Consider the following 27,884-nt stretch of genomic DNA (forward strand, 5'->3'; position numbering starts at 1 on the left):
CTAAATTTAGCTGGTGCGGCTTATAGTCCGGAAATTACGGTATATACAAACAAATATATACATATATAGGTCTATATCTATATATACTCTTTATCTATATACACACACATATATATATATATATATATATATATATATATATATATATATATATATATATATATATATATATATATATATATATATATATATATATATATATATATATATATATATATATATATATATATATATATTTATATATTTTCTAAACAGTTAACATTTCTCAACACATTTGAACACGCACAAAAGGGCAGAGATTTGGAACCTTTGAGTATCAGTGTAGATTCCCTGGTAATGGGAATTGGCATACCATTGACATCAAATGTCAAATGTCAATGGTGTCCTAGCAAATATTTGCTACTCACCAAAAACACAGCGATAGCTCCCCCTGTGAAGGAACCGGCCAAGACATCGGCCCAGTGGTTGCGGTATTCAGCCACCCGGACCACGCCTACGATCATGGCCAGACAGAGCAGGGTGAAGCTGATGGTGGGCTTTGTCAGGCGTGTACCTTTGGTCTTGAACATCAGCGTCACGTACATCTGAAGAAAGGCATGTAGGAGACAACAGTAGGGAACAACAGTCTGACACCCAGTAAACCAGGCAATCATCTTTGACAAAAGGTACCATACGTTCCTCTCAGCTAAAGGTTAAAGTGAAATACACATTTCCTGTCCTGCCAAGACGAATGACTGTTGAATCTCACCGAAAGGGTCAAATGAAAAACATCATCTCTGGCCGAGCGGGTGAGATTGATAGCATGAGTCTTGCGGTTCTCTACGGAAACACCGCCGCCGACGTGCATCAACCTACCACTGTGTACACCGCTGAGTAGACGCTGAGCGCCGCGTCCTTAGACGGGAAGGATTTACGTGCAGACATGACCACGAGGGGGTTGCCGGTGCAGGCGCGGCGTTCTGTGATGTACTGCATGTTGGACTGGCAGCCCAGCGCCGTGTAGTTGGGTCGGCATGCTGAGAGGAAGTGCGGCGTCTGGTTTCCTGTCACCACCTGGCCGGCATTGGCGAAGATGGTCGTGGTAAACAGGCCAAAGGCGTAGACACCTGGGAACAGATGAGTATAGGTCAGGGGTGTCCAAACTTTTTCCACTGAAAAATCAAAGCAAGCAGATTTCTTGTCCCGGCAAGAAATCTGCGTTCAAAGAACTCCGGCTTATTAGTGATTCCCAGAGCCCAAAAAAAGTCTGCGGGCTATAGAAGCGTTTTCTATTCGGGCTCCAATACTATGGAATGCCCTCCCGGTAAAAGTTAGAGATGCTACCTCAGTAGAAGCATTTAAGTCTCATCTTAAAACTCATTTGTATACTCTAGCCTTTAAATAGACTCCCTTTTTAGACCAGTTGATCTGCCGTTTCTTTTCTACTCTGCTCCCAACACGGGGTGGACCGCTAGCCTGTCCATCGGATGGGGACATCTCTACGCTGCTGACCCGTCTCCGCTCGGGATGGTTCCTGCTGGCCCCACTATGGACTGGACTTTCGCTGATGTGTTGGACTTTCACAATATTATGTCAGACCCACTCGACATCCATTGCTTTCGGTCTCCCCTAAAGGGGGGGGGGGTTACCCACATATGCGGTCCTCTCCAAGGTTTCTCATAGTCATTCACATTGACGTCCCACTGGGGTGAGTTTTCCTTGCCCGTATGTGGGCTCTGTACCGAGGATGTCGTTGTGGCTTGTACAGCCCTTTGAGACACTTGTGATTTAGGGCTATACAAATAAACATTGATTGATTGATTGATTGATTTTGATATTTTTTTATTTTAAAAATCAATACAATACATGTATAAAAAATATACATTTAGGCCTCCACTCAGGCTTGATCCCAGGGACCCCAAAGGGTTTTGGTTAAAAAAATATAAAAAATGTGTCATTATTCAGTAATATTATTTTTATTATTATTCAAGTTTTAAATCTCTAGATCAATATTAGGTCTATCTGTCAATATAACGTTTTTAAAGATTTAAGTCCTATGCTCTTTTTGTCAAAGAAAACCCTGTTTTTTTATGGAAAAAACACAAAATATGCAATATTTTTAAGTGGAATATTTTAGATTATATAATAATTTGAGCCTTAAAAAGTTCAATAACTCATAACACCATTGATTTTAATTCATTATTATTTTTTGAACGATGACACTTAAAAACAAATCACACACAAATTATTGGGGAACCAAAAGGGTCCTACTCATTAAAGTGTTCAAAAATAAATTATAATTTTTTTTTACTGTTTACTTTTAACACAATAATCTCGAGATCAACTTCAGATCTATCCGTCAATTATACGTTTTATTGTTGTTTATGTTTTTTGTTTGTTCGTTTTAGGACCTTCTTTAAAAAAAAAAACAGCTCAATATTTTATATGGCAAACACAAAATATGCAACATTTTCCACAAACATATCTCAAAGTGCAATATTTAATGTGACATAATTGGAGCCTTGGATAGGTCAATAATTCATAATAACATTGATTTTGATTCATTATTATTTTTAAAAGAAAGAAACAGCCTGCATGGCAGCTTTGTGTTATTAGAGTAAATAATGTAACATTTTCTTGTTACATTTCACCTGTTCGCTCTTTTATACCACATTTTATGTTTTTAATTTTTTAAATCATATTTTAAAATGGGCCGTGGGGCCGTTAAAAAATGACCTGCGGGCCGCAAATGGTCCCCGGGCCGCACTTTGGACACCCCTGGTATAGGTGGTGCATCGTATAAATAAGTTTGCATGTACTGTAGGAAGGGGATTCATATGGCCGCTTTCCTCGCGGTCTACCTGACACATGAAACGTCACAAATTTGGAGGGTGCACTATCCACTTTAGCCGCCAGATGGCAGTGGAGTGTTGAGTAGGGCTGTGGATTTTTGGGCACCACACGATTCGATTTTGGGGGGTAACAATTCGATTCTGAATCAATTCTCGTTTCAAAATCAATACTTTTTTAATAACATTTTGTGGGGGGGCGTGGCCTGCGGACCTGCAGCGAAGCGGGGTGTGCCAGGACCGGCTTTGAGATCAGCGACAGGTGCGTAGATGGCCCAGCTGGGCGCGTATATCTAATCACCTGTCGCTCTGTTAAAGGCAGCAGCCGGGAAGGAGAGGGGAGATGGTGGAGAACGAGCACGAGCGAGAGGGAGAGGGAGACCGAGACTTTGCAAATTGCTGAAAAGCACAAGAAGACTTTGCACAACCCTAAAAATAAAACATTGTTGTACCATGGAAGAGCCTGGCATGTCGGGGATGGTCGTCCAAAGAACCCGGAGGTGCAAGACCTCCACACATTGGTTGCTAGTTCTATCATTGAGTACATTCCTCCATAAAATAGATAAATAGCTGTGATAAATGTCTATATTACTTAAAAGAAAATTGGTTTTGTTTACCAAAATATAATATAAAATATAAATAAGAGAAGTATCCAACTTTTGTCTTTTCCAAAGTAAATATGTACAGCAGATATGATCATCTATATCAACAATATGATTGGTCTGACTGGCTGGACAGGACCAATTAAAAAAATAAAAATACATTTTTGATTTTTTTTAATCAATTAGTAAGAATCACGGTTGTTTCGACAATCGATTTTATTTGACACCCCTAGTGTTAAGTATCTAAAAATGACAATTCTACCTTTGACCAGTGTCACTTGCTATTGTATGTAGAGTGGCACTTTCCAAAATTTTTCAGCTGATGAAATTACAAAATGATTAAACCCCCCTTCTCTCACGTAAGATGCACCCAGGTAGGGTTGTACGATATACCGGTATTAGTATAGTACTACTAATGAATAATTTTATGTACTATACCACTTCTGAAGCGTACCGGTCCCGCATCCCCCCCTCCGCGCACGTGTCGAAGTCCCGTCGTGACATTGCTGGTTTTACGAGCATGTTCGGCAGCACACACACACGGAGTACTTACAAGCAGACACAGTGTGTAGACAGAAAAGGGAGAATGGACGCATTTTGACCTAAAAACTTACGATAACGGTGAAGTTGTAAAACTGAAACGCCTTCAGGAAGAGGTGCTTTAAGACATGGCTAGCTAGCTAGCGGCTAACGTCCATCCGCCGTCTGCAGTGTTTTAGCTACTTCTAAATCACTAATCCTGGTCTCCATGGCGACAAATAAAGTACGTTTCTTACGAGGATTAACCCTGCATGACGAGGAATAGCTAAACATGCTTCACTACACACCGTAGCTCGCCGGCGTTACAATGTAAACAAACGCCATGGGTGGATCTACACCTGACATCCACTGTATCGATATCAAGTACAGGCACGTATCTAGTCGATACTACTATGATTACTTCGATATTTTTTGGCATCACAACATCATCTTTCGTTTATTTTAAATGTATATTATGTTTATAAACTCAGGATATATGTCCCTGGACACAAGAGGACTTTAAATATGACCAATGTATGATCCTGTAACTACTTGGTATCGGATTGATACCTACATTTGTGGTATCATCCAAAACTAATGTAAAGTATCAAACAACAGAAGAATAAGTGATTATTACATTTTAACAGAAGTGTAGATAGAACATGTTGAAACAGAGAGTAAGCAGATATTAACAAGTAAATTTTGTCCTTCATAATGTTGACAAAATAATAGAATGATAAATGACACAATATGTTACTGCATACGTCAGCAGACTAATTAGGAGCCTTTGTTTGTTTACTTACTACTAAAAAACAAGTTGTCTAGTATGTTCACTATTTTATTTAAGGACTTAACTGCAATAACAAACATATGTTTAATGTACCCTAAGATTTTTTGTTAAAATAAAGCCAATAATGCCATTTTTTTGTGGTCCCCTTTATTTAGAAACGTACCGAAAAGTACCGAAAAGTATCGAAATAATTTTAGTACCGGTACCAAAATATTGGTATCGTTACAACACTAGTATGACGTCACATCCGCTTTTCTCCTTGGCGGCTCGACTCACACGATGGTCAAGCAGCTTGAGCGTAGCTTTAAAACAAGTGAGAGTGAGTGTCGAGTTTGATCAGAAAATGCTGTATTGCTATTCTGTTCTTGGGTGTTCTAATAGAGGGATAGGAAATCATTTTCATAGAGTCCTGAAATAAATGGTTCATAAAGGTAATAAAAGTCAGGAAAAAAAATGTAATATCACTTTCATTATCTTGTGGAATACAAACGGAGCGCTCGTGTCTGCAGGGATCACTTTGTAAAATGTTTGAACATTTGATTTGTTTGAGAACATTTCCTTGATCCAATCAAGTTTATTCTCTACTATATTAGTAGTGTTTGAGAGCAGAACTAAACGTAAAGAAAGGACAAAATATGCCATTATTTTTTGTTCTTTTTTGGTTGCTATTCCTAAATATAACAAGAAGACCTGCTTGTGCGAATAAACTAGCATCATGTTAAGTCCTAGTAATAAATATTGTGATTGTTGGTCCAATCCACCATATTGGTATTGTCCATTTTCATTAAAGAAACTTAGTTGTTGTTGTGCAGGAAAGCCAAGCGCTTTATTTTTGATATGAATGACCACATTATAACGTATTGAGTGATATTTGTTAGCATCAAGAAAATATCCTTTATAGCATCAATAAATCTCGTAGGTTCAACATTATATACTGAATATTGATATCGCTAGCAAACAATGCAGAACAACAGGGGCATATACAGTTAAATAATGAGACAAAAAACCATAAAAACAACTGCAGACATGAATTGTAGATGAGACTAATATTTGTAGCAGGAAATCAACTGCAAACAAACGTATCCTTTTTCTCATTAGCATCACGATCACAGCATCACGGCACTCATTATGTTAATCAAATACATTACCTAGCGATGCTCGAATAAATCCAACTTTGTCTCATACTGATTAATGCTTAGTTTGTGGACCTCTCAGATGTAAAGACATGATGTACCTCCAATTGTATCTTCTTTAAATACTGTGACTGTCAAATGAAGTGAGGTTGTAGTGAGCGGTAACGTAAGGTTTAAATCTGTCAAAAATAAAAAATAAACAATTTAAAAGTGTAAAAATCCACTCCATCCCATTTTAAAATATTTTTTCATAATCGGTTATATATTTGCTTCTAAACCTTTCAAAATAAGCCCAAATCTGCACCGATGCAGGTAAATAAACAGTAGCCTAATGGGACTATAGACCATCGCCTGAAACCATGTGATTGCAACCCAGCTATAAGCCATATGAATCCCTTCCTCCAGCCATCCATCCATCTTCTTCCGCTTATCCGAGGTCACGTCGCAGGGTCAGCAGCCTAAGCAGCCTAAGCAGAGAACCCAGACTTCCCTCTCCCCAGCCACTTCGTCCAGCTCCTGCCTGGGGGATACCGAGGCGTTCCCAGGCCAGCCGGGAGACATAGTCTTCCCAACGTGTCCTGGGTCTTGCCCGTGGCCTCCTACCGGTCAGACATGCCCTAAACACCTCCCGAGGTACACGTTCGGGTGGCATCCTGACCAGATGCCCGAACCCCCTCATCTGGCTCCTCTCGATGTGGAGGAGCTTTACTTTGAGCTCCTCCCGGATGGCAGAGCTTCTCACCCTATCTCTAAGGGAGAGCCCCGCCACCCGGCGGAGGAAACTCATTTCAGCCGCTAGTACCCGTGATCTTGTCCTTTTGGTTATAACCCAAAGCTCATGACCATAGGTGAGGATGGGAACGTAGAGCGACCGGTAAATTGAGAGCTTTGCCTTCTTGCTCAGCTCCTTCTTCACCACAACGGATCGATAAAGCGTCTGCATTACTGAAGACGCCGCACCGATCCACCTGTCGATCTCAGGATTCACTCTTCCTTCACTCCGAGGTACTTGTGGGTCTAATCTCATACCCAACCCGGAGATGGCACTCCACCCTTTTCCGGGCGAGAACCATGGACTCGGACTGGGAGGTGCTGATACAATCGCTTCACACTCTGCTGCGAACCGATCCAGTGAGAGCTGAATATCCTGGCCAGATGAAGCCATCAGGACCACATCATCTGCAAAAAGCAGAGACCTAATCCTGTAGCCACCAAACCGGATCCCCTCAACGCCCTGACTGCGCGTAAGAAATTATGTCCATAAAAGTTATAAACAGAATCGGCGACAGAGGGCAGCCTTGGCGGGGTCCAACCCTCACTGGAAACGGGCCCGGCTTGCTGGCGGCAATGCGGACCAAGCTCTGACACTGATCATACAGGGAGTGGACCGCCACAATCAGACAGTCCGATACCCCATACTCTCTGAGCACTCCCCCTTTTCCGGGCGAGAACCCTGGACTCGGACTGGGGGGTGCTGATACAGTCGCTTCCCACTCGGCTGCAAACCGATCCAGTGAGAGCTGAAGATCCTGGCCAGATGAAGCCATCAGGACCACATCATCTGCAAAAAGCAGATACCTAATCCTGTAGCCACCAAACCGGATCCCCTCAACGCCCTGACTCCGCCTTGAAATTCTGTCCATAAAAGTTATGAACAGAATCGGTGACAAAGGGCAGCCTTGGCGGAGTCTAACCCTCACTGGAAACGGGTCCGACTTACTGCCGGCAATGCGGACCAAGCTTTGACACTGATCTTACAGGGAGTGGACCGCCACAATCAGACAGTCCGATTCTGCATAATCTCTGAGCACTCCCCACATGACTTCGACACGGTCGAATGCCTTCTCCAAGTCCACAATCCCTTCCTTACTGTACTTAATGCTGGACAGTGCTATTTTCCTAAAATGTGTATTCACTTTGAGACCAATAACCAATATTGTTGCAGTGCTTACATTATTCAAATGAAACAATAAAAAAAACCAACAACTACAGGTAAACCAAAGTAGAGCTCTGCTCCGCTGGACACACCGTGGTCTGCATAGAGTAGCTCGAGAGAGGATTTCTGGCAAGAACAGTTTTACACTAAATCGTTTTAATCACATTAGTACATAAAACAAAACTACATGAAGTCTCTCTGCCAAGTCTCAAGGGGGTTATTAAATTTGCAAAGAAAGACCATTCGCAATAAAAATGACACAAAGGTACAGCTAAATGTTTTTGCGGTCCATGCAGCAAGAATGCATAAAGTAGAAGTTGCCAAGGCTGTAAGACAGGATTTTTCAACTACGTTGTTATAGACCAGACCTGGGCATTCTGCGGCCCGCGGGCCGCATCCGGCCCTTTGTGCGTCCCTGTCCGGCCCGCGTGAGGCCAATTATAAATTACAAAATACATTTTAAAAAGTATCTATGTCGAGTGTGCAATACAACGGTGCTGCTTTTGTTTTGAAAATCGTTATTTGTATTACTTCCGTGTGGACGTATGCGTGATTGTGAGTGAACGTGAACAGCTGCAATTACAAAATAAAGTTGAAAAAACATCTATGTCGTGCGCGCAATACAACTGTGCTGCTTTTATTTTGAAAAGTATTATTTATGGGCGTGTGTCCGTGTGTAACCTGCGAGTGAAGGTGCACATGCAGCGACAAGTGATGCACGGTTTACACCCGAGACGCTAAAAAGAGAAAAGTTGATGAGGAATGCCGTGTTTTCAACAAGACAAGGACTGCAAAGCAACGTTCCCTCTAAGGTGCGTGCCTGCGCAATTGCGCACTGCTCAAGCGTCCGCTGCGCGCAGCAAGTATATGCCGCGCACCAAATCAAATCCCATCTGAATTCTAAACAAAATAAACATATTTATTCTATGTAATTTTGCAATGCAACTTTGAGTGACAGTGACAACAAGCGGCCCTAAGTGTGTTCGTCAACACCGTTCAATTGAACACCGTTCAATTATTGTAACGTCTATCGAGATGCTTCGAGGAAAGGAATTATATCGATCACTTTATTTAGCAAAACTGTTTATATTCGGACATAACCACACCAAAAACATGAGTAAAACAATTCTATCCCGAAAAACTAGTCATTTTCTGCCGTACAAACCAGGCCAAAACCAACTTGTCATCTGTCACCAACACGCATAGCACTAAACCACTGGTGCGTTTATGGCCACACAAAAAGTCGGACAACTCAAACACCACACAAAGTTACACTATGACTCCTCAGTCATACGTGTGCTTATTTTACTGTCATTTATTATTAATGTTAATTTATTTATATTAGTCATGGGATGCTGTTACACACACTATGTTGAAGTATTACTATTATTATTAATTATTATTATTATTATTATTATTATTTATCTTACGGTATACATCAAAAATAATATTGAGCAAAATGTAATTGAAATATTGTCGATGTGGCCCTCCAGCAGTGCTCGGGTAGCTCATGCGGCCCCCGGTAAAAATTAATTGCCCACCCCTGTTATAGACAGTGTTAATTTTGTTGACTAGAAATGTTCATCAATCATTGTCAACGATGTATTTTCCCCGGACCTAAGTAGGACGATAACGAGTCAAGACAAATGCACGTTGACGAAAAAAATTACGAAATTAATTGACAATTTAGTCGATGAATAAATACGAGACAAAGAATAATTGACAGAGATGAAATCCAATCATATTTATTTTTGTCTTTAGGTGGGTAGGACATGTTCGGAATCTATCCAATCACACTAGCATGCAGGAGAGGGGCGGGATCCGATCAGAACTACAACTATGAAGACACAGTGTTTGGATTTTTCACCGGGAAACAAGACTATATTGTATGGATGTAACGATAAACGATAATAATGGTGACCATTCTTGCCAACCCTCCCGATTTTTCCGGGAGACTCCCGAATTTCAGTGCCCCTCCTGAAAATCTCCCGGGGTAATCATTCTCCCGAATTTCTCCCGATTTTCACCCGGACAACAATATTGAGGGCGTGCCATGATGGCACTGCCTTTAACGTCCTCTACAACCTGTCGTCGCGTCCGCTTTATCTCCATATAAACAGCGTACCGGCCCAGTCACATGTTGTATGGGGCTTCTACAGACACACGTAAGTGACTGCAAGACACACTTGATCAACAGCCATACAGGTCACACTGAGGGTGGCTGTGTAAACAATTTTAAAACTGTTACAAACATGCGCCACACTGTGAACCCACACCAAACAAGAATGACAAACACATTTCGGGAGAACATCCGCACCGTAACACAACATAAACACAACAGAACAAATACCCAGAATCCCTTGCAGCCCTAACTCTTCCGGGCTACAATACACACCCCCGCTACCACCAAACCCCGCCCCCCCCCATCTTCCGAATTTGGAGGTCTCAAGGTTGGCAAGTATGATGATGACACCCGAACATTAGTATTAACCTTCTAAAGTAAAATGATCTAAAAACCGATAACTGCACTTTTATGAACTCACTGGTGCCAGCTCGCTAGCTTAAATGCTAACCTGAAAACAAGAGGCATACAGTCGTGGTCAAAAGTTTACATACACTTGTAAAGATCATAATGTCATGGCTGTCTTGAGTTTCCAATAATTTCTACAGCTCTTATTTTTTTTGTGATAGAGTGATTGGAGCACATACTTGTTGGTCACAAAAAAGATTCATGAAGTTTGGATCTTTTATGAATTTATTATGAGTCTACTGAAAATGTGAGCAAATCTGCTGGGTCATAAGTATACATACAGCAATGTTAATATTTGGTTACATGTCCCTTGGCAAGTTTCACTGCAATAAGGCGCTTTTGGTAGCCATCCACAAGCTTCTGGCAAGCTTCTGGTTGAATTTTTGACCACTCCTCTTGACAAAATTGGTGCAGTTCAGCTACACGTGTTGGTTTTCTGACCTGAACTTGTTTCTTCAGCATTGTCCACACGTTTAAGTCAGGACTTTGGGAAGGCCATTCTAAAACCTTAATTCTAGCCTGATTTAGCCATTCCTTTACCACTTTTGACGTGTGTTTGGGGTCATTGTCCTGTTGGAACACCCTTATGTTCTTTACAAGTGTATGTAAACTTTTTACCACAACTGTATGTCTTTCCCCGTTAAAAACAACATACCTCAGTCAAAATTTCTACAAACACATTACTGTCTGAGCAACTAAGACATATGGAGATTTTAATTGTTGCAAGGTAGACAACAAGACACGTTGTAAACCCTGCGGCTTCATTTTGCATGGTAAAAATACAACCAAACTTGAAACGTCTTCTTCAGGTTAATCATCAGGACATCTATGCAACAGTATTAACTCATATTTCCAAAAGACTCATACTGTACTGAATTACTGTGACTATTAAAGACAGTAGAGAAGGAGCAAGACTGCTTACTCTACCACTACTTTTGTTGTACGCATGAGTGAGTTTGCCCGCCGATCTAGAATAAAACTAGTTTGTTTCTTCATGTGACCATGCTAGTCATATATTATTCAACATTTGAAAAAATATATATATACTTTTCAGTTAAAATAATACACAATAAAATTTAGTGTGAAATGTACTTATTAAAATATTCATGCAGTGCAGGTATTTTTGTATATTTAGTTTTTGAGATGCTCTGCATTAATAAATAATTAATAAAAGTGCTTTCAAGACAACTTCAGAGATGCGTTTTCCGCACTGGACTGGATGTGCCAAAATTTCCTACAACTAAATGATAAAAAAACTGAGATAAGTGTTTTTGGTGCTAAAAAAGAAAGGTTTAAAGTCATCCAACACCTTCAATCACTGTCCCTGAAAACCTCAAATAAAGCCAGAAATCTTGGGGTTATTTTAGATTCTGATTTACATTTCGACAGTCACATCAAATCAGTAACAAAATCGGCCTACTATCACCTCAAAAATGTAAAAAGACGTAGAGGGCTCATGTCATCTCAAGACTTAGAAAAACTTGTACATGCCTTTATTACCAGTAGGCTAGACTATTGTAATGGTCTACTGGCAGGTCTTCCCAAAAAAAACTGTCAGGCAGCTATAGCTTGTTCAGAACGCTGCTGCTAGAGTGCTAACAAAGACCAAAAAATGTGAGCACATTACACCAATTCTTAAATCCTTACATTGGCTCCCTGTACATCAGAGAAATGATTTAAAAATCCTCCTGCTCACATATAAATCACTACCTGGTCTAGGGCCGAAGTATATCACTGATATGCTCCCACTATATAAGCCCTCTAGATCACTAAGACCTTCTGAGACCAATCTGTTAGCGGTTCCCAGAGTAAACTCAAATCAAGGGAGATCATCATTCAGTCACTATGCAACAAATAGCTGGAATAAACTACCTGAAGATGTCAGACTTTCCCCAACTCTGACTACTTTTAAAACTAGACTGAAGACTTTTATGTTCACCTTAGCTTTCAGCTAAATCTTTTAATCTTTTAACTTTTAACGTCCGCACTGTTTTTATTTTTATTGTCTGCATTTTAATTTTGCTTTCATTTTCTTTCATTTCACTTTGTTGTCTGTGAAGCACTTTGAGTCTGCTTTGTGTATGAAAAGTGCTATGCGAATAAAGTTGCCTTGCCTTGCCTTGCCTAGTCCGCTAGTCGACAAAATTTACTGTCATTTTAGTCAACGAAAATACTGAAGAATTCTGTCTGGACTAAAACTAAATTAATTTAGATGACTAAAATATGACTGAAACTAAAATACATTTTTGTCAAAAGACTATTGTTGTATATTTGTTGGTCGTGTCACTCTCCCAGGACAGAGTGACTGTGTGCTGCGTGATGAGCCAAGAAGACGCCAAAGAGGAATCGTCGAACAAAAAGCCTTATTTGTTTCAGCGAGCCTCGGACCAGAGCTGCAACTCTCGGAGAAGAAGTGTGCCAAATCTCTTCATTCGGCTGTCCTGTCGGAACATTTCTAGTAGACCCCCTCTCCTTGTGGGTCTAATCTTGATGCCGGATAGTCTGGCCTGTCTATCTTTCCTTGTCATTATTGGTATGGTTAGTTTAAGTCCTCTGTCCCTATCCGTGGACCTTTTACCAGGTGTTGCTAATGTCTTTAATCCTCCTCCTGACACCTACATTCTTATGGGATTCCCAATCTCCTGTGGACACTCTTCAGTGCAAGTTATGGACCTTTGCACTTTGACCATGGTAGAAGAATACTTTTAAAAGATCATGTGGCCAAATACAAACACATGCTACTTCCAATCATATCAGAAATGTATACATGATATAATTAACTTCACTATAAGTAAAATTAAATTAAAATAGCTGTCAAAATTAACACTGGTTCTCGGGGTCACATTTCTAGAAAGCTAAGGGCCGGACGTCTGCTTTCACTGTTATTCTTATAATGACAACCAGCATTCTCTGCAGTAGACATTTATGCTTGGTCAATTTATTTGATCAGTTACACATTTCTGAAAAATATTCTGTAGTGGAAGCCGGCCATGCCAGGTAGAGTTGACAGGTCTACCTGGTTGGCCACGCCTAATAGAACAGTTGATAGGCAACACGTCACAGTGGTCAGGTGACCCTTCTGAAGAAGACTGCAGATGACAGTCCAAACATAGCATGTAAAGATTCCATCTAATATACCTAAAATATGGTCTGATTACAAGAACAGTTGAAAAAGGATCCTCCATCTGTTGACTCAATTGTTAGCTATTTATTTACCAATTTGAATGCACAACTTAGCTATTTATTTACCAATTTGAATGTATAAAAAAAGAAAATATGTGTTGTTTAACATTCACAATCCTTATGTAAGAAAAGAACACATCTCTATCAAACGTTTGCGTATTTCCAGTATGACTGATCTAATAATATGGTCAGAGCGTTACTCCAGTGACGTAGAATCTATTGGAATTACTGAAATTGTTCGTAGGCAAGGCAAGGCAAGGCACCTTTATTTGTATAGCACTTTTCATACACAAAGCAGACTCAAAGTGCTTCACAGACAACAAAGTGAAATGAAAGAAAATAAAAGCAAAATTAAAATGCAGACAATACAAATAAAAACAGTGCAGACGTTAAAAGTTAAAAGATTAAAACATTTAGCTGAAAGCTAAGGTGAACATAAAAGTCTTCAGTTTGGTTTTAAAAGTAGTCAGAGTTGGGGAAAGTCTGACATCTTCAGGTAGTTTATTCCAGCTATTTGTTGCATAGTGACTGAATGATGCTCTCCCTTGATTTGAGTTTAATCTTGGAACCGCTAACAGATTGGTCTCAGAAGATCTTAGTGATCTAGAGGGCTTATATAGTGGGAGCATATCAGTAATATACTTGGGCCCTAGACCATGTAGTGATTTATATGTGAGCAGGAGGATTTTGAAATCTATTCTCTGATGTACAGGGAGTCAATGTAAGGATTTAAGAATTGGTGTAATGTGCTCACATTTTTTGGTCTTTGTTAGAACTCTAGCAGCAGCGTTCTGAACAAGCTGTAGCTGCCTGACAGTTTTTTTGGGAAGACCTGCAAGGAGACCATTACAATAGTCTAGCCTACTGGTAATAAAGGCATGTACAAGTTTTTCAAAGTCTTGAGCTGACATGAGCCCTCTAAGTCTTTTTACATTTTTGAGGTGATAGTAGGCCGATTTTGTTACTGATTTGATGTGACTGTTGAAATGTAAATCAGAATCTAAAATAACCCCAAGATTTCTGGCTTTATTTGAGGTTTTCAGGGACAGTGATTGAAGGTGTTGGACGACTTTAAACTTTTCTTTTTTAGCACCAAAAACAATTATCTCAGTTTTATCTTCATTTAGTTGTAGGAAATTTTGGCACATCCTGTGTTTGACTTGCTCAATGCACTGGCACAGAAGATCTATGGGGCGATAGTCATTTGGTGATAGTGCTACATAGATTTGGGTGTCATCGGCATAGCAATGGTGGTCAATGTTATTATTTTGCATGATTTGTCCTAGTGGGAGCATATAAATGTTAAATAAAGTCGGCCCCAAGATTTAACCTTGGGGGACTCCACACGTTACGTTGGTTGGTTCTGATACAAAGTCACCAATGGAAACAAAATAGTTCCTATCTTGTAGATATGAATTGAACCAGCTTAAAACTGTGCCTGAGATTCCCACCCAGTTTTCCAACCTGTCCAAAAGTATTGAGTGGTCGACAGTGTCAAATGCAGCACTGAGGTCCAAAAGCATTAATACTGAAGTTTTGCCAGAGTCTGTGTTTAGACGGATGTCATTTATAACTTTAAGAAGGGCCGTCTCTGTGCTATGAAGAGGTCGGAATCGTAGTGGAATATTCAAAATGACTGACTGAATTTCTGGCATTTTGTGATGTTTGGACATTATTTTTGTCAAGACTTGGACTATGGGTTGTTTGTTTTCCCGAGATGCAAACAAAGTTGGAGCGGGCAAGGCGTGAAGGTAAGGACATCTTTTATTTTAACACTAACTACAAAATACAAACAAAAGGGTACAAACAAAAGGCGCGCACAAAGGCGGAGAACAAACTTGACTCATGAAACCAAAACTAGCATTTGGGCAAAAAACTATGAACAATAAACAAAAACTTACTTGGAACGCAGGGAACTATGGCATAGATTTCAAAGGTAGCATGGAGGCACAAAAGTAGCATGGCATGAAGTGAGCAGAGGTAGTAAGGATAATGTCACCAGGACGATCAACAGAAAAAGACAGGCTTAAATAACAATGACATGATTAGTGACAGGTGCGCGAGTGCAAAACGTGAAACAGGTGCATGACATGAGGACAGGTGAAAACTAACGGGTTGTCATGGAAACAAAACAAACAAGCGTGCACAAAGGGTCCAAAAACCAAACCGAACATAACCAAAACAAAACATGATCACAGAGACATGACAATTTTCACATACTTTGCGGATTGTTAATACAATTGGATATGGTTTAACGGATACAATGAAACACAAATAAGCATATAAAGTCAACTTGTTTTCCACTCTACTGATACTTTAAGCACCATGTAGAACAAAAGGGACAAATGTTCAACATCAGGGGTGCCCATTACATCGATCGCGAGCTACCGGTTGATGGCGGAGGGTGTGTCAGTCGACCGCCCGCCAGGCATTAAAAAAATAAGACCTAAAAATTAGCGATCATCAATCTTCACCAAGACTTTCGTCACTTGATTGACATTCACGGCACCCGAGGGTCTTGTGAGATGACGCTGGCTGCTGCCAGATCATTATTAAGAAAAAACGACCGACAGGAACGCGAGAAACACTTTTTATTTCAACAGACTCTGTCAAAATTTTAAAGACCGACTGCACAGTTCCTATCTTCACAATAAAATCCCTGCTTCATCCTGCCTGTGCTAACACAATAAGAGTCTCAGAAAGCTAGCGCGCACAAGCTAGCAAGCTACGGAGTTTGCCGCCAATGTATTTCTTGTAAAGTGTATAAAAAGGAGTATGGAAGCTGGACAAATAAGATGGCAAAAAGCAACCACTTTCATGTGGTATTGGACAGAAAGGAGGACTTTTTTTCTCCTCCATTTGAAAATGTGGACGTTATCATCACTACTGTCTGATTCCAATCAATGCAAGTCATCAGAATCAGGTAATACCATACTTGACAACCCTCCCAAATTTTCCGGGAGACTCCCGAATTTCAGTGCCTCTCCCGAAAATCTCCCGGGACAACCATTCTCCCGAATTTCTCCCGATTTCCAGCCGGACTTAAGGCACGCCCCCTCAAAGTCCGTGCGGACCTGAGTGAGGACAGCCTGTCGCCACGTCCGCTTTTCCTTCATATAAACAGCGTGCCGGCCCAGTCACGTTATAACATCTATGGCTTTTGGAGAGTGCACAACTGCACACACAACAAGAAGGAGACGAAGCAGAAGAACGAAGAAGAGGCAGTCATGGCGACGACGAGTGACAGAGAATAGAACGAGGATGGACAATTCAACCCTAAACTCACTCCTTTCCTGCAAATTAAATTTCACAGATGCTGCCCATACCTATGCTCCTTCAAAGGCTGTGCTACTGGCTGCAAAGCATTGCACTTTCAAATACAACAATGAGTAGAGGACTGTTATGTGTGTATATATGTGTAAATAAATGAACACTGAAATTCAAGTATTTCTTTTATATATATATATATATATATATATATATATATATATATATATATATATATATATATATATATATATATATATATATATATATATATATATATACATATATATATATATATATATATATATATATATATATATATATATATATATATATATATATATATATATATATATATATATATATATATTATATTATATATATAAATATAAACACTACTGTTCAAAAGTTTCGGGTCACATTGAAATGTCCTTATTTTTGAAGGAAAAGCACTGTACTTTTCAATGAAGATAACTTTAAACTAGTCTTAACTTTAAAGAAATACACTCTATACATTGCTAATGTGGTAAATGACTATTCTAGCTGCAAATGTCTGTTTTTTGGTGCAATATCTACATAGGTGTATAGAGGCCCATTTCCAGCAACTATCACTCCAGTGTTCTAATGGTACAATGTGTTTGCTCATTGGCTCAGAAGGCTAATTGATGATTAGAAAAACCCTTGTGCAATCATGTTCACACATCTGAAAATAGTTTAGCTCGTTACAGAAGCTACAAAACTGACCTTCCTTTGAGCAGATTGAGTTTCTGGAGCATCACATTTGTGGGGTCAATTAAACGCTCAAAATGGCCAGAAAAAGAGAACTTTCATCTGAAACTCGACAGTCTATTCTTGTTCTTAGAAATGAAGGCTATTCCACAAAATTGTTTGGGTGACCCCAAACTTTTGAACGGTAGTGTATATATATATATATATATATAATAAAATACATATACATATATATAATATATATATATATATATATATATATATATATATATATAGATATATATAATATAATATATATATATATATATATATATATATATATAGCTAGAATTCACTGAAAGTAAAGTATTTATTATATATATTATATATATATATATATATATATATATATATATATATATATTATATATATATATATATATATATATATATATATATATATATATATATATATATATATATAAGAAATACTTGAATTTCTGTGAATTCTAGCTATAAATATACTCCTCCCCCCTTAACCCCGCCCACCCCGCCCACCTCAACCCCCCCCCCCCCCCCCCCCTAATACACCAACTTATATTCTTGTCTTCATGAAAGAAAGGAATCTATATGTGTTAAACATGCTTGTATTATCATTAAACACCTTTAACTTGTTAACAAAAACGTATATTTCATAAATAAATACATATAAATTATGTATATGAATGAGGTAGATCCCCTCCACTTGGTCAATTGAAAAGTAGCTCGCCTGCAGAAAAAGTGTGGGCACCCCTGACTCACATAATAAAACATTGGCAAGTCATGTGGTCGACCTAAACAAATAACTATGAATTGTTTAAGACGGCATTGGCGACGACGGCATAGTGACCGCACGGAAGCATAATTCAGTCTTAGGTCGTTGTGACTCACGTAGAAGGGTAGTTATTGTTGTTGGGTGTTAACTTGTATATTATGTGTTCTGCTCTATATTGGTAAGCCTCCGTTCTGTTTGTCTAACGAGTAGCCGGCCACAGCTTGCAAACTGAAGAGCACGGTCCTTCAAATAAGCTTGAAGTGCCATCTGGAGTTGTAGCTACCGGCCACTCAGACAATCTTATGTGTTTGTGAGCAAGGAGAAAGACAAATGAGTTCAGCAAGGACGCTGAAATAATTTCTATACGGTGGACATGTATCCAAGAAAATATGTAAAAGCCGCTAAGGTGTGTTTGACAGAGAAGCAGCTTAAGGGGATATTGGAGAAGTTCTCCTTTCCAAGTTAAATGCAGCATAACATAACTACTTGTATGATTTAATTTTCATATATTATTTTTCTGAAGCACATTAGATGGTACAATTGTGGTGTTTTTGTCATGACCTGCCTGGACGGGTCGGACTTTGCGTGTCGTTTTTTCCCGTGCCTTTGACTTTAGTTTTTGTCAATGCTCCTCCCTGTGCTCTTCATCAGTACGGAGCACTGACTGAGGACACCTGGCTCTGATTAGTGATAAGGACGCTAACCCTTACTTGCCAACCCTCCCGATTTTCCCGGGAGACTCCCGAATTTCAGTGCCCCCTCCCGAAAATCTCCCGAGGCAACTATTCTCCCAAATTTCTCCCGATTTCCACCCGTACAACAATATAGGGGGCATGCCTTAAAGGCAATGCCTATAGCAGGGGTGTCCAAAGTGCGGCCCGGGGGCCATTTGCGGCCCGCAGGTAATTTTTTAACGGCCCCACGGCACATTCTAAAAATACGATGAAAAAAAACAAAAAAACATAAAAAGTGGTATAAAAGAGCAAACAGGTGAAATGTAACAAGAAAATGTTGCATTATTTACTCTAATAACACTAAGCTGTCATGCAGGCTGTTTCTTTCTTTAAAAAATAATAATGAATAAAAGTCAATGTCATTATGAATTATTGACCTATTCAAGGCTCCATTTACTTCACATTAAATATTCCACTTTGAGATATTTTGGGGGGAAAATGTTGCATATTTTTTGGTTGCCATTTAAAAACAAAGTTTTTTAAAGAAGGGCCTAAAACGAACAAACAAAAAACATAAACAACAATAAAACTTATAATTGACGGACAGATCTGAAGTTGATCTTGAGACTATCGTGGTAAAAGTTAAAACAAAATGTTGGATTTATTTTTTTAAACTTTACTGAGCAGTACCCTTTTGGATCCCCAATAATTTTAGTGGGCCTTTTTTTTTTTTTAAGTGTCATTGCTCAAAAAAAATAATGAATTAAAATCAATGTTGTTATGAGTTTTTAAGACTCCAATTATTACATAATCTCAAATATTCCACTTTAAAATTTTATTGGGGGAAAATATTGCCTATTTTTTGTTTTTTTCCATAAAAAAACACGGTTTTCCTTGACAAAAATGGCATACAACTTAAATCTTTAAAAGCGTCAGATAGACCTAATGTTGATCTAAAGATTTAAACCTTGAATAATAATAATAATAATAATAAACTAAATAATGACACATTTGTAATATTTTTTTTGACCAAAACCTTTTGGGGTCCCCGGGATCAAGTCTGAGTGGAGGCCTAAAGGTATCTTTTTTATACACATATTGTATTGGTTTTTAAAATAGAAAATATCAAAATGGCCCCTGCTTGCTTTAAATTTTTAGTGTGCGGCCCTCAGTGGAAAAAGTTTGGACACCCCTGGCCTATAGCGTCCACTTTTCCTCCATACAAACAGCGTGCCGGCTCAGTCACATGATATACGCGGCTTTTACACACGCACATGATTGCAAGGCATACTTAGTCAACAGCCATACAGGTCACACTGAGGGTGACCGTATAAACAACTTTAACACTGTTACAAATATGCGCCACACTGTGAACCCACACCAAACAAGAATGACAAACACATTTTGGGTGATCATCCGCACCGTAACACAACATAAACACAACAGACCAAATACCTAGAATCCCTTGCAGCACTAACTCTACAATACGCTACAATATACACCCCCCCCGATATATGTTGACCAAGTCGTAGTTTTTATACCCGAATGAAACCAACTTTGGCATAATTGTTTCTCACTGCCGCATTGTTTGACAACTCATGTTCGGTGGTTGTCCTGCAATTGGATTGGATGAGAGCTGTGGGATGAAAACAACGTAGATTTAATTTGATTGGCTGTTGTACTGACAGCACACACGCTTATAGACACAGACGTATAAAATTAAAGATACGGAGCGCTCCCAAATAACTTTTTAAGGTTTGGGTTTTGGGGAAAGTAGCAAGTCATGTCAAGTCATAAGCCTCAAGTCCAAGTGAAGTCACAAGTCATTGATGTTAAAGTCTAAGTCGAGTTGCAAGTCTCTTTACATTTTGTCAAGTCGAGTCTAAAGTCATCAAATTCATGACTCGAGTCTGACTCGAGTCCAAGTCATGTGACTCGAGTCCACACCTCTGTTTTTGAGTAATCACAGTGAAAAGATGAGTAAAATCACATTAAATATATTTGGGATCCAAAAGGTGACCCACTCATATAAAGTGATGCATTTTTATTAGTGTTTTTTTTTTTACTTTCAACACTTAAGTTACGAGATCAACTTCAGATATATCTGTCGATTTTACGTTTGAACTATTATTTTGTTTGTTTTATGCTCTTTAGTCAAAGAAAACGTTGATGTTTTTGTATGGCAACCACACAATATTTTCTGCAATATTTTCCACATAAAACATTTTAAAGTGAAATATTTGAAATAATTGGAGCCTTGAATAGGTCAATAATCCATTATATTATTGATTTTTTTTTTTTTTTTTTAGCAATGGCAAAAAAAATAAAAATAAATATAGACAAAAGAAAACAAAACAGCCTGCATGGCAGCTTTGTGTCAACATTGCAACTTTTTCTAGTTAGATTTCACCTAATTCCACTTTTTTGTATGTTTTTTAAATTTTTGCAATATCATTTCCAGAATGTGTGGCGGGCCGGTAAACAATCAGCTGCGGGCCGCAAATGGCCCCCGGGCCGCACTTTGGACACCCCAGCCTTAGACGCATCCTCACTCATCCATGCGGACTGGACACTGGCCGAGAGTTGGTGGGCGGCCGAGGGTGGAGTCGGCTCTCTTGGTTGCTTTATTGGGTCTGCTCCTTTCTCTGGCGATGGTCCCCCCACCCCAGCAGACAATGGCTTGGAACAACGCAGAGGCCACCACAGTGTATATGTTTCTTGTTTTTGTTGTTGTTTTACTTTTGTGGCTGTGTGTAGAAGTGGCTGGTGTTACGGCGGGGTTGCAGTTTACTGCGCGGTTCGTTCTCCCAGGTTGCAAACGGATGACTCCGGACAAGACTTGCAGGTAGGAACATGATTTAATCTTGAACAAATCAAAGAGGTACAAAAGCAAAAAACAAACCGACGAAACAAGGTGCCGATCGCACTTGAAGCTAAACACTTGGCATGGGTTAGGAGACAAGCAAAACTTACGTAACAGGAGCGTGACGCAAACAAAGAAGCCAGACCGACTGACTGGCAAAGGCAGGCTTAAATAATGTCTCTTGATTAGCAACAGGTGAGCGTCCCGAACACAAGAGGCAGGTGAAAATAATACTTAGCCATGGTAACAACTCAGAGGTGCACAAACAGGAACTAACAGAAAACACAAAACATGATCCGGGCCACGGATCATGACAGCTGGTTGCATCAGCTCTGCTCTTTTAATGTCTTGACTGTCCTTTGATGTTTCCCTCTTACACACGTTTATGTGTGCTATGGCTATGAAGTTTTTTTTTTACTTCCTTGGCCTCAGTCTGGACCCCCTCTCCAGGGGGCCAGGCTTAGACTGCAGGCCAGATTGAAAATCTTAATGGGCCGCATGTGGCCCGCGGGCCGTATTTTGCCCAGGTCTGCTTTAGAGAATATAATGTGATGCTATTTATTTTTTAGGTACAGGTATTGTGCATAAGACCAAGACAGGCAAAACAACAAATTGAAAATACAAATATGGAATAACCGTATGATTTTTCAGTTTTGGTTGATTTTGGCGGCGCCAGTGGACCAAAACGGTAGTGTTTTGCCAGAAGAAGACCACATTTCCCATGAGAACTGGTGCATACAGCGTCATACTGACATGATGTCTGCTGTCATATTGGCACACATATGATGTCTCTAACGGCTATGTTGATAGCAGACACTATCAAGAAATGGTCTTAGATTGTGCTACATGACGCTACTAGCAAGAACGTATCGGGCGGATGCAGGTCCAAACCAAAGAAAGACCGGCGGGGAAGTTTTTTTGAAGGAAGTAGTGTGGAACTATCAAGTTGGTGGTTATTCATGGCTACCACGTACATTTCCGATAGCTAACATTAGCATTATCATTTTGATTTGAGCATGGAAAGTCACTTACTAATCCAGCAGGAACAGAGTCAAAGCAGAATCGGTCTGAAATCCCTCGTCTTTGATCTTAGGCCAGCGAGTGAAAGCCGGGGCAATGTTTTATCCGGGAAGCCTCCCTTTTTCTTTTTTTTTGTCTCCTCAGACAATACTTTTCATTTCTTTGGTTGTTTTGCAGCTTCGGCCATAATAACAATAATTACACGTAGGCGTTCTTCTTCTTTTACTTTCTGTCTTTTTAACGAATGGGGAAAAGGGGGAGTGACTTATGCCGTAAAGCAAGTCAGCACATTTGTAGTTTTTTTGCGCGTCAGGGTTCCTGCCATCCTTCTCAAAGTCACTAAGTGCCAGTAAAAGCGATACAACCCCCCCTGAGGCCATAACAGAGGTGTCATTCAACTAGTTGTAAGTCTATGTATCGTCCCAAATGTTATAAACATACTTTATGAACGTTGAAAAGTTACATAGCGCTGCTTTAATTTTTTAAACTGTGTTTGATATGCAATGTTACTACATGATGCGTTACTGCGTTATTTTACGTTATTTTCTTATGTAGTATCGGCTAGAAACTGAGAAGATCTGAGTGTGTTTTATTGGAGCGCTGCGGAAGAGGCGACAAGGAAGAGGCGCGCCGTGCGCTGTATGTGTGTGTGCGTGTGTGTGTGGGAGGGGGCGTGTCTGTGTTTACTAACAAGACGTGGCGTAGCCCGAAGCCGAGTTTCTTAACATGGAGATATTCTCACTACTTTTCTTTTGTCGACCACAAAGAAAAAAAAAAATTAGTTAAATGTAAGTTGTGTCTTGGCTCAAAGATCCTATCCTAGCAATTCAAATCTGCTGAAACAGCTACAAAAGCAACATGCTTCGACGAAGCTAGTAAAGAGAGACACACTTCACCTCCTAAGCAACAGCGGCTGGATTTTAATGAGGCACTGCGCACTGAAGGTACACACTCTGTCAATTCTCTTATATACTTTCATTCTAGACTTCTAGATCCAAGATGGCGCCAGTATGTGCTGAGGCTTGCCGTCTCTCGCTGTCAGCTTTGCTTGTTTTTGTGCTGTTCGCGTCTTTTGTTGTCCCTGTCAACTCACTGTTTGTGTATGACCGCCAAACGCTGTTGGATCTTTGTCCCTCTCACACGGATATGATCAACTTCGACGTTGGTTTTATGACGTCCCAGTCAGCTTTCTCACCTGGCCGGGATCCTGCCTTCCTTTTTCGCCCTCCGGTTCCTCTCCCCCGGCGAAAGCGTCATCGGTCCCGCGGTAAACGTGGCGGCCAGCTGGTGAAAGTTAGGGCACTCCTGGTCCGGCTTTCCGTGGCTTCCCGAAGGAGGTATGGTCCGGTACCTGGTTTCTTCCTGCACCCACGTTTGCTGGATCCCGCCGGGTCCTGGATTGTTCCTGTCGTCGGTCTGCAGGGGGAAACTTGCCCGCCACGCTCCTGCTGTCCCGCCACCTGCAGGCTCTGTGTCGGCCCCCACCCGGATCAGCAGCGGCCTTGGACGCGCCGGCCCCCGTTAACTTTGGTCTTGTTAACGCAAGATCCTTGACAAACAAAACATTTATCCTGAAGGATTTATTCGTCTCCGCGGACTGGACTTCCTCTGTGTGACGGAGACATGGCTGAGAACTGGTGAGTTTGCTCCTCTAAATCAACTTTTATCACCGGAGTGCTCGTATTTTAATTCTCCGCGGTCGTCTGGCCGAAAAGGAGGAGGATTAGCAGTCGTTTTTAAAAATGACTTTAAATGCCGTCAGATCCGCCTGCAATCCTCCTTTTCAAGCTTCGAACTATGCATGTTTGAGCTGGGTCTTTCTGATGTCGTCCTGTGTGCCGTCGTCTATCGACCACCCAAGTACCTCAAAGACTTCATAAATGACTTTTCGGAATTTCTGGCCGAAATTCTGCCCAAATATGATCGTGTTCTTATTGTTGGTGACTTTAATATTCACACCTGCTGCGCAGACGAACCTCTATCCAGGAGCTTCCTGAATGTCATTGACTCTTTTAATTTTGCACAGTCTGTATCTGGTTCCACACATGAACGTGGGCATACGCTAGACCTCGTACTGTCTTATGGTTTTAATGTTGACAATGTCGTTGTTGGTGATGCTGTGTTTTCTGATCACAGTCCGGTTATGTTTAATTGAAGTTTGGACCCTGATGTGAAACCACTTGCCGTGCGTCATGGGCGTGTTATTAGGTCTGACACCGCAGCCACCTTCTCCCCTTTATTCACTGTGTCCATGCAGAGTATCACACTCTGCAGACACTGAACAATTGATGTGCTCTTTTCTTTCTATATGTTCTGAGATTCTGGATAGTATAGCGCCCCTCAGAGCTATACGTCCAAAGCGAAAACAGGAGCCTTGGCTCAATGAAACCACACGCACCTCCAAAACCCTCAAATCTAAACTCCAAACATCTCAGAACAAGCTAGTCAGGTTACTTCTAGACCTCCACCCCAGATCCCACCTCACTCCTACCCACTTCTCTAAAGTGGGCTGGCTCAAGGTGGAGGACAGAGTTAAACAACTTGCACTGAGCCTAGTCTATAAAATCCGCTACACCTCCCTGATACCGAAGTACATGTCAAACTACTTCCTTAACGTAAATGACCGCCATAACCACAACACCAGGGGGTGCTCCACTAACCACGTTAAACCCAGATTCCGAACTAACAAAGGTCTTAACTCATTCTCTTTCTATGCCACATCAATGTGGAATGCGCTCCCAACAGGTATAAAAGAAAGGGCATCTCTATCCTCCTTCAAAACCGCAATAAAAGTTCACCTCCAGGCAGCTACAACCCTAAACTAACACCCTCCCCGGATTGCTAATAATCAAATGTAAACAATCAAATGCAGATACTTTTTCTTTTTCTTATGCCTTCTGATCTCTCTCTCTCTCTCTCTATGTCCACTACTTGATGTCCACACCCCCCCCCCCTCCACACCCCTGATTGTAAATAATGTAAATAATTCAATGTGATTATCTTGTGTGATGACTGTATTATGATGATAGTATATATGATAGTATATATCTGTATCATGAATCAATTTAAGTGGACCCCGACTTAAACAAGTTGAAAAACTCATTCGGGTGTTACCATTTAGTGGTCAATTGTACGGAATATGTACTTCACTGTGCAACCTACTAATAAAAGTCTCAATCAATCAATCAAACAGCTCGGCGTGAGTGGCGAAGGGCGGAGCGCAAGTGGAAAGGGGATCACTTGGAGGTTTCTTATCAAGTTTTAAAAGAAAACTGTCAGAACTATCAAAGTGTGGTTAAAGCTGAGAAAACAAAATATCTGTCAGACTTAATTTTAAATAGTATCAGCAAGCCACGTGTTCTTTTTAATACTAGTAGTTATGTTCTTAATCCGAATCCAGCCACTTTACTGGAGATGACAAGTGAAACTTGTGAAAAATGTCTCTCCTTTTTTAACGATAAGGTTGCTTTTATTCGGGCAAATCTTTCTCGCTCTCCATTGAGTTTTAATGTGGCCACTCAGTGCTCGGCTGTGTTTAGTCACTTTGAGCCTGTGTCCATGCCTGAGCTTACAGGAATAGTCCACAAACTGAAACCCTCGTCCTGTCCCACAGACCCAGTCCCCCCCTCGCTTTTTTAAAGAAATCTGGGACACTATTGACTTGTCTGTTAGGGACATCATCAACAGCAGCTTGATTTCTGGCTGTGTCCCCTCTTTTTGTAAAAGAGCTGTTGTTGAGCCTTTGATTAAAAAAACAGGTCTAGATCCAACATGTTTGTCAAATTATCGGCCCATTTCCAAATTACCTTTTGTGTCAAAAATTCTGGAGAAATGTGTTTTAGCGCAACTGCAGCCTTTTTTAGATTTATCCCCACAATAGGCGTGTTATTAGGGGCATATGTGTGCACGTAACAATGGCCTCCTACAGTCAACGTTTTTGTTCCTAACAATGGCTCTCAAGATGAAAAACAAAGCTTGCGCTACCATCAAAGCATTGTCTTAGGCAATTTCCTTTGAAATCGGCATAATTCCTGTCTCAATGGATGTTGAGAATACTCCCCTTGTGAGCCGGGTAGAGTGGTCTGAAGTACCTGTTTTGAAGGACATCTGACACAGATGGAGATGTGGCTGGAAAATATGGTGTTATAAAACATGTCCGCCTGGTTGTTTAGCAGCGCCCTGTTAACAGAACAGTCACAGTTGAAATCAAAGTCGTTTTCACTGAGGGCCACATCGCAGTTATGTTTGGCCCCAGGGGGCCGCTAACAGTGAATACTACTATTACACAATTTTTTATGCATTTTATTAGTAGATTTTAAATCTTTTAAAACAAATATGGTAAGTTGCAATAACGTCACCTCAAAATGTAGTGTATATTACTGTAAATGGAAAAACAGTACTGCTGTTTTTATGGTAAAAAAAAAAAAAAAAAAGGCAGCTCAGTTGCCAGCATTTTACTGTGAAATTTACATTTGTTTTTTTTACTGTAAATAAAAAAACCTGCAATTTTACAGTAACATTTTCGCACCTGAGCTGCCAGTTTTTTTTATTAGTTTTTTAACCGCTAATCAACAACTGTAGATTTTTTCAGTGTGTTACTGTAAATGCCAAAATGGCACCACAGTTTATTACAGTAAAAAAAAAAAGTACTGTTTTTTTCATTTAGAAAACAATACTGTAAAAAACACAGTAAATTTCACAATTTTACCATGAAATCTATTGCTACTTTTACCTCCCGATATTGGAGGTCTCAAGGTTGGCAAGTATACTTTTACATTGCACAATTTGATGGATAACTTGCTTAGAAATCATTATTAGTAGTATTTAATTATATAAAAAAAATGGTTTGAATATTTGATAATATATTCGTGCATAATTAGACAATATTTAAGTCAACATAATTTATTATGTTTATCTGAGAGGAGCATCAAAATATGCATTTCAGAATATCGGAAATAACAATAACAATAACTCGCCATATACTCAATTTTATCAAATTTTACAGCAGTTTATGGAT

General features: G+C 40.0%; 1 protein-coding gene across 1 annotated transcript in view; it reads right to left on the bottom strand.

Annotated features, from left to right (window-relative positions):
- The window catches only part of LOC133642376 (phospholipid phosphatase-related protein type 5-like), a 90,913-nt gene that overhangs the window by 10,506 nt on the left and 52,523 nt on the right, over positions 1-27,884 (bottom strand). The window contains 2 exon segments of the mRNA XM_062036526.1: positions 408-584; positions 856-1,106. Of these exon segments, the coding sequence (XP_061892510.1) occupies positions 408-584; positions 856-1,106 (428 nt within the window).

This window comes from Entelurus aequoreus, linkage group LG25 (assembly GCF_033978785.1).
Source record: "Entelurus aequoreus isolate RoL-2023_Sb linkage group LG25, RoL_Eaeq_v1.1, whole genome shotgun sequence".
NCBI classification, from domain to species: Eukaryota; Metazoa; Chordata; class Actinopteri; order Syngnathiformes; family Syngnathidae; genus Entelurus; species Entelurus aequoreus.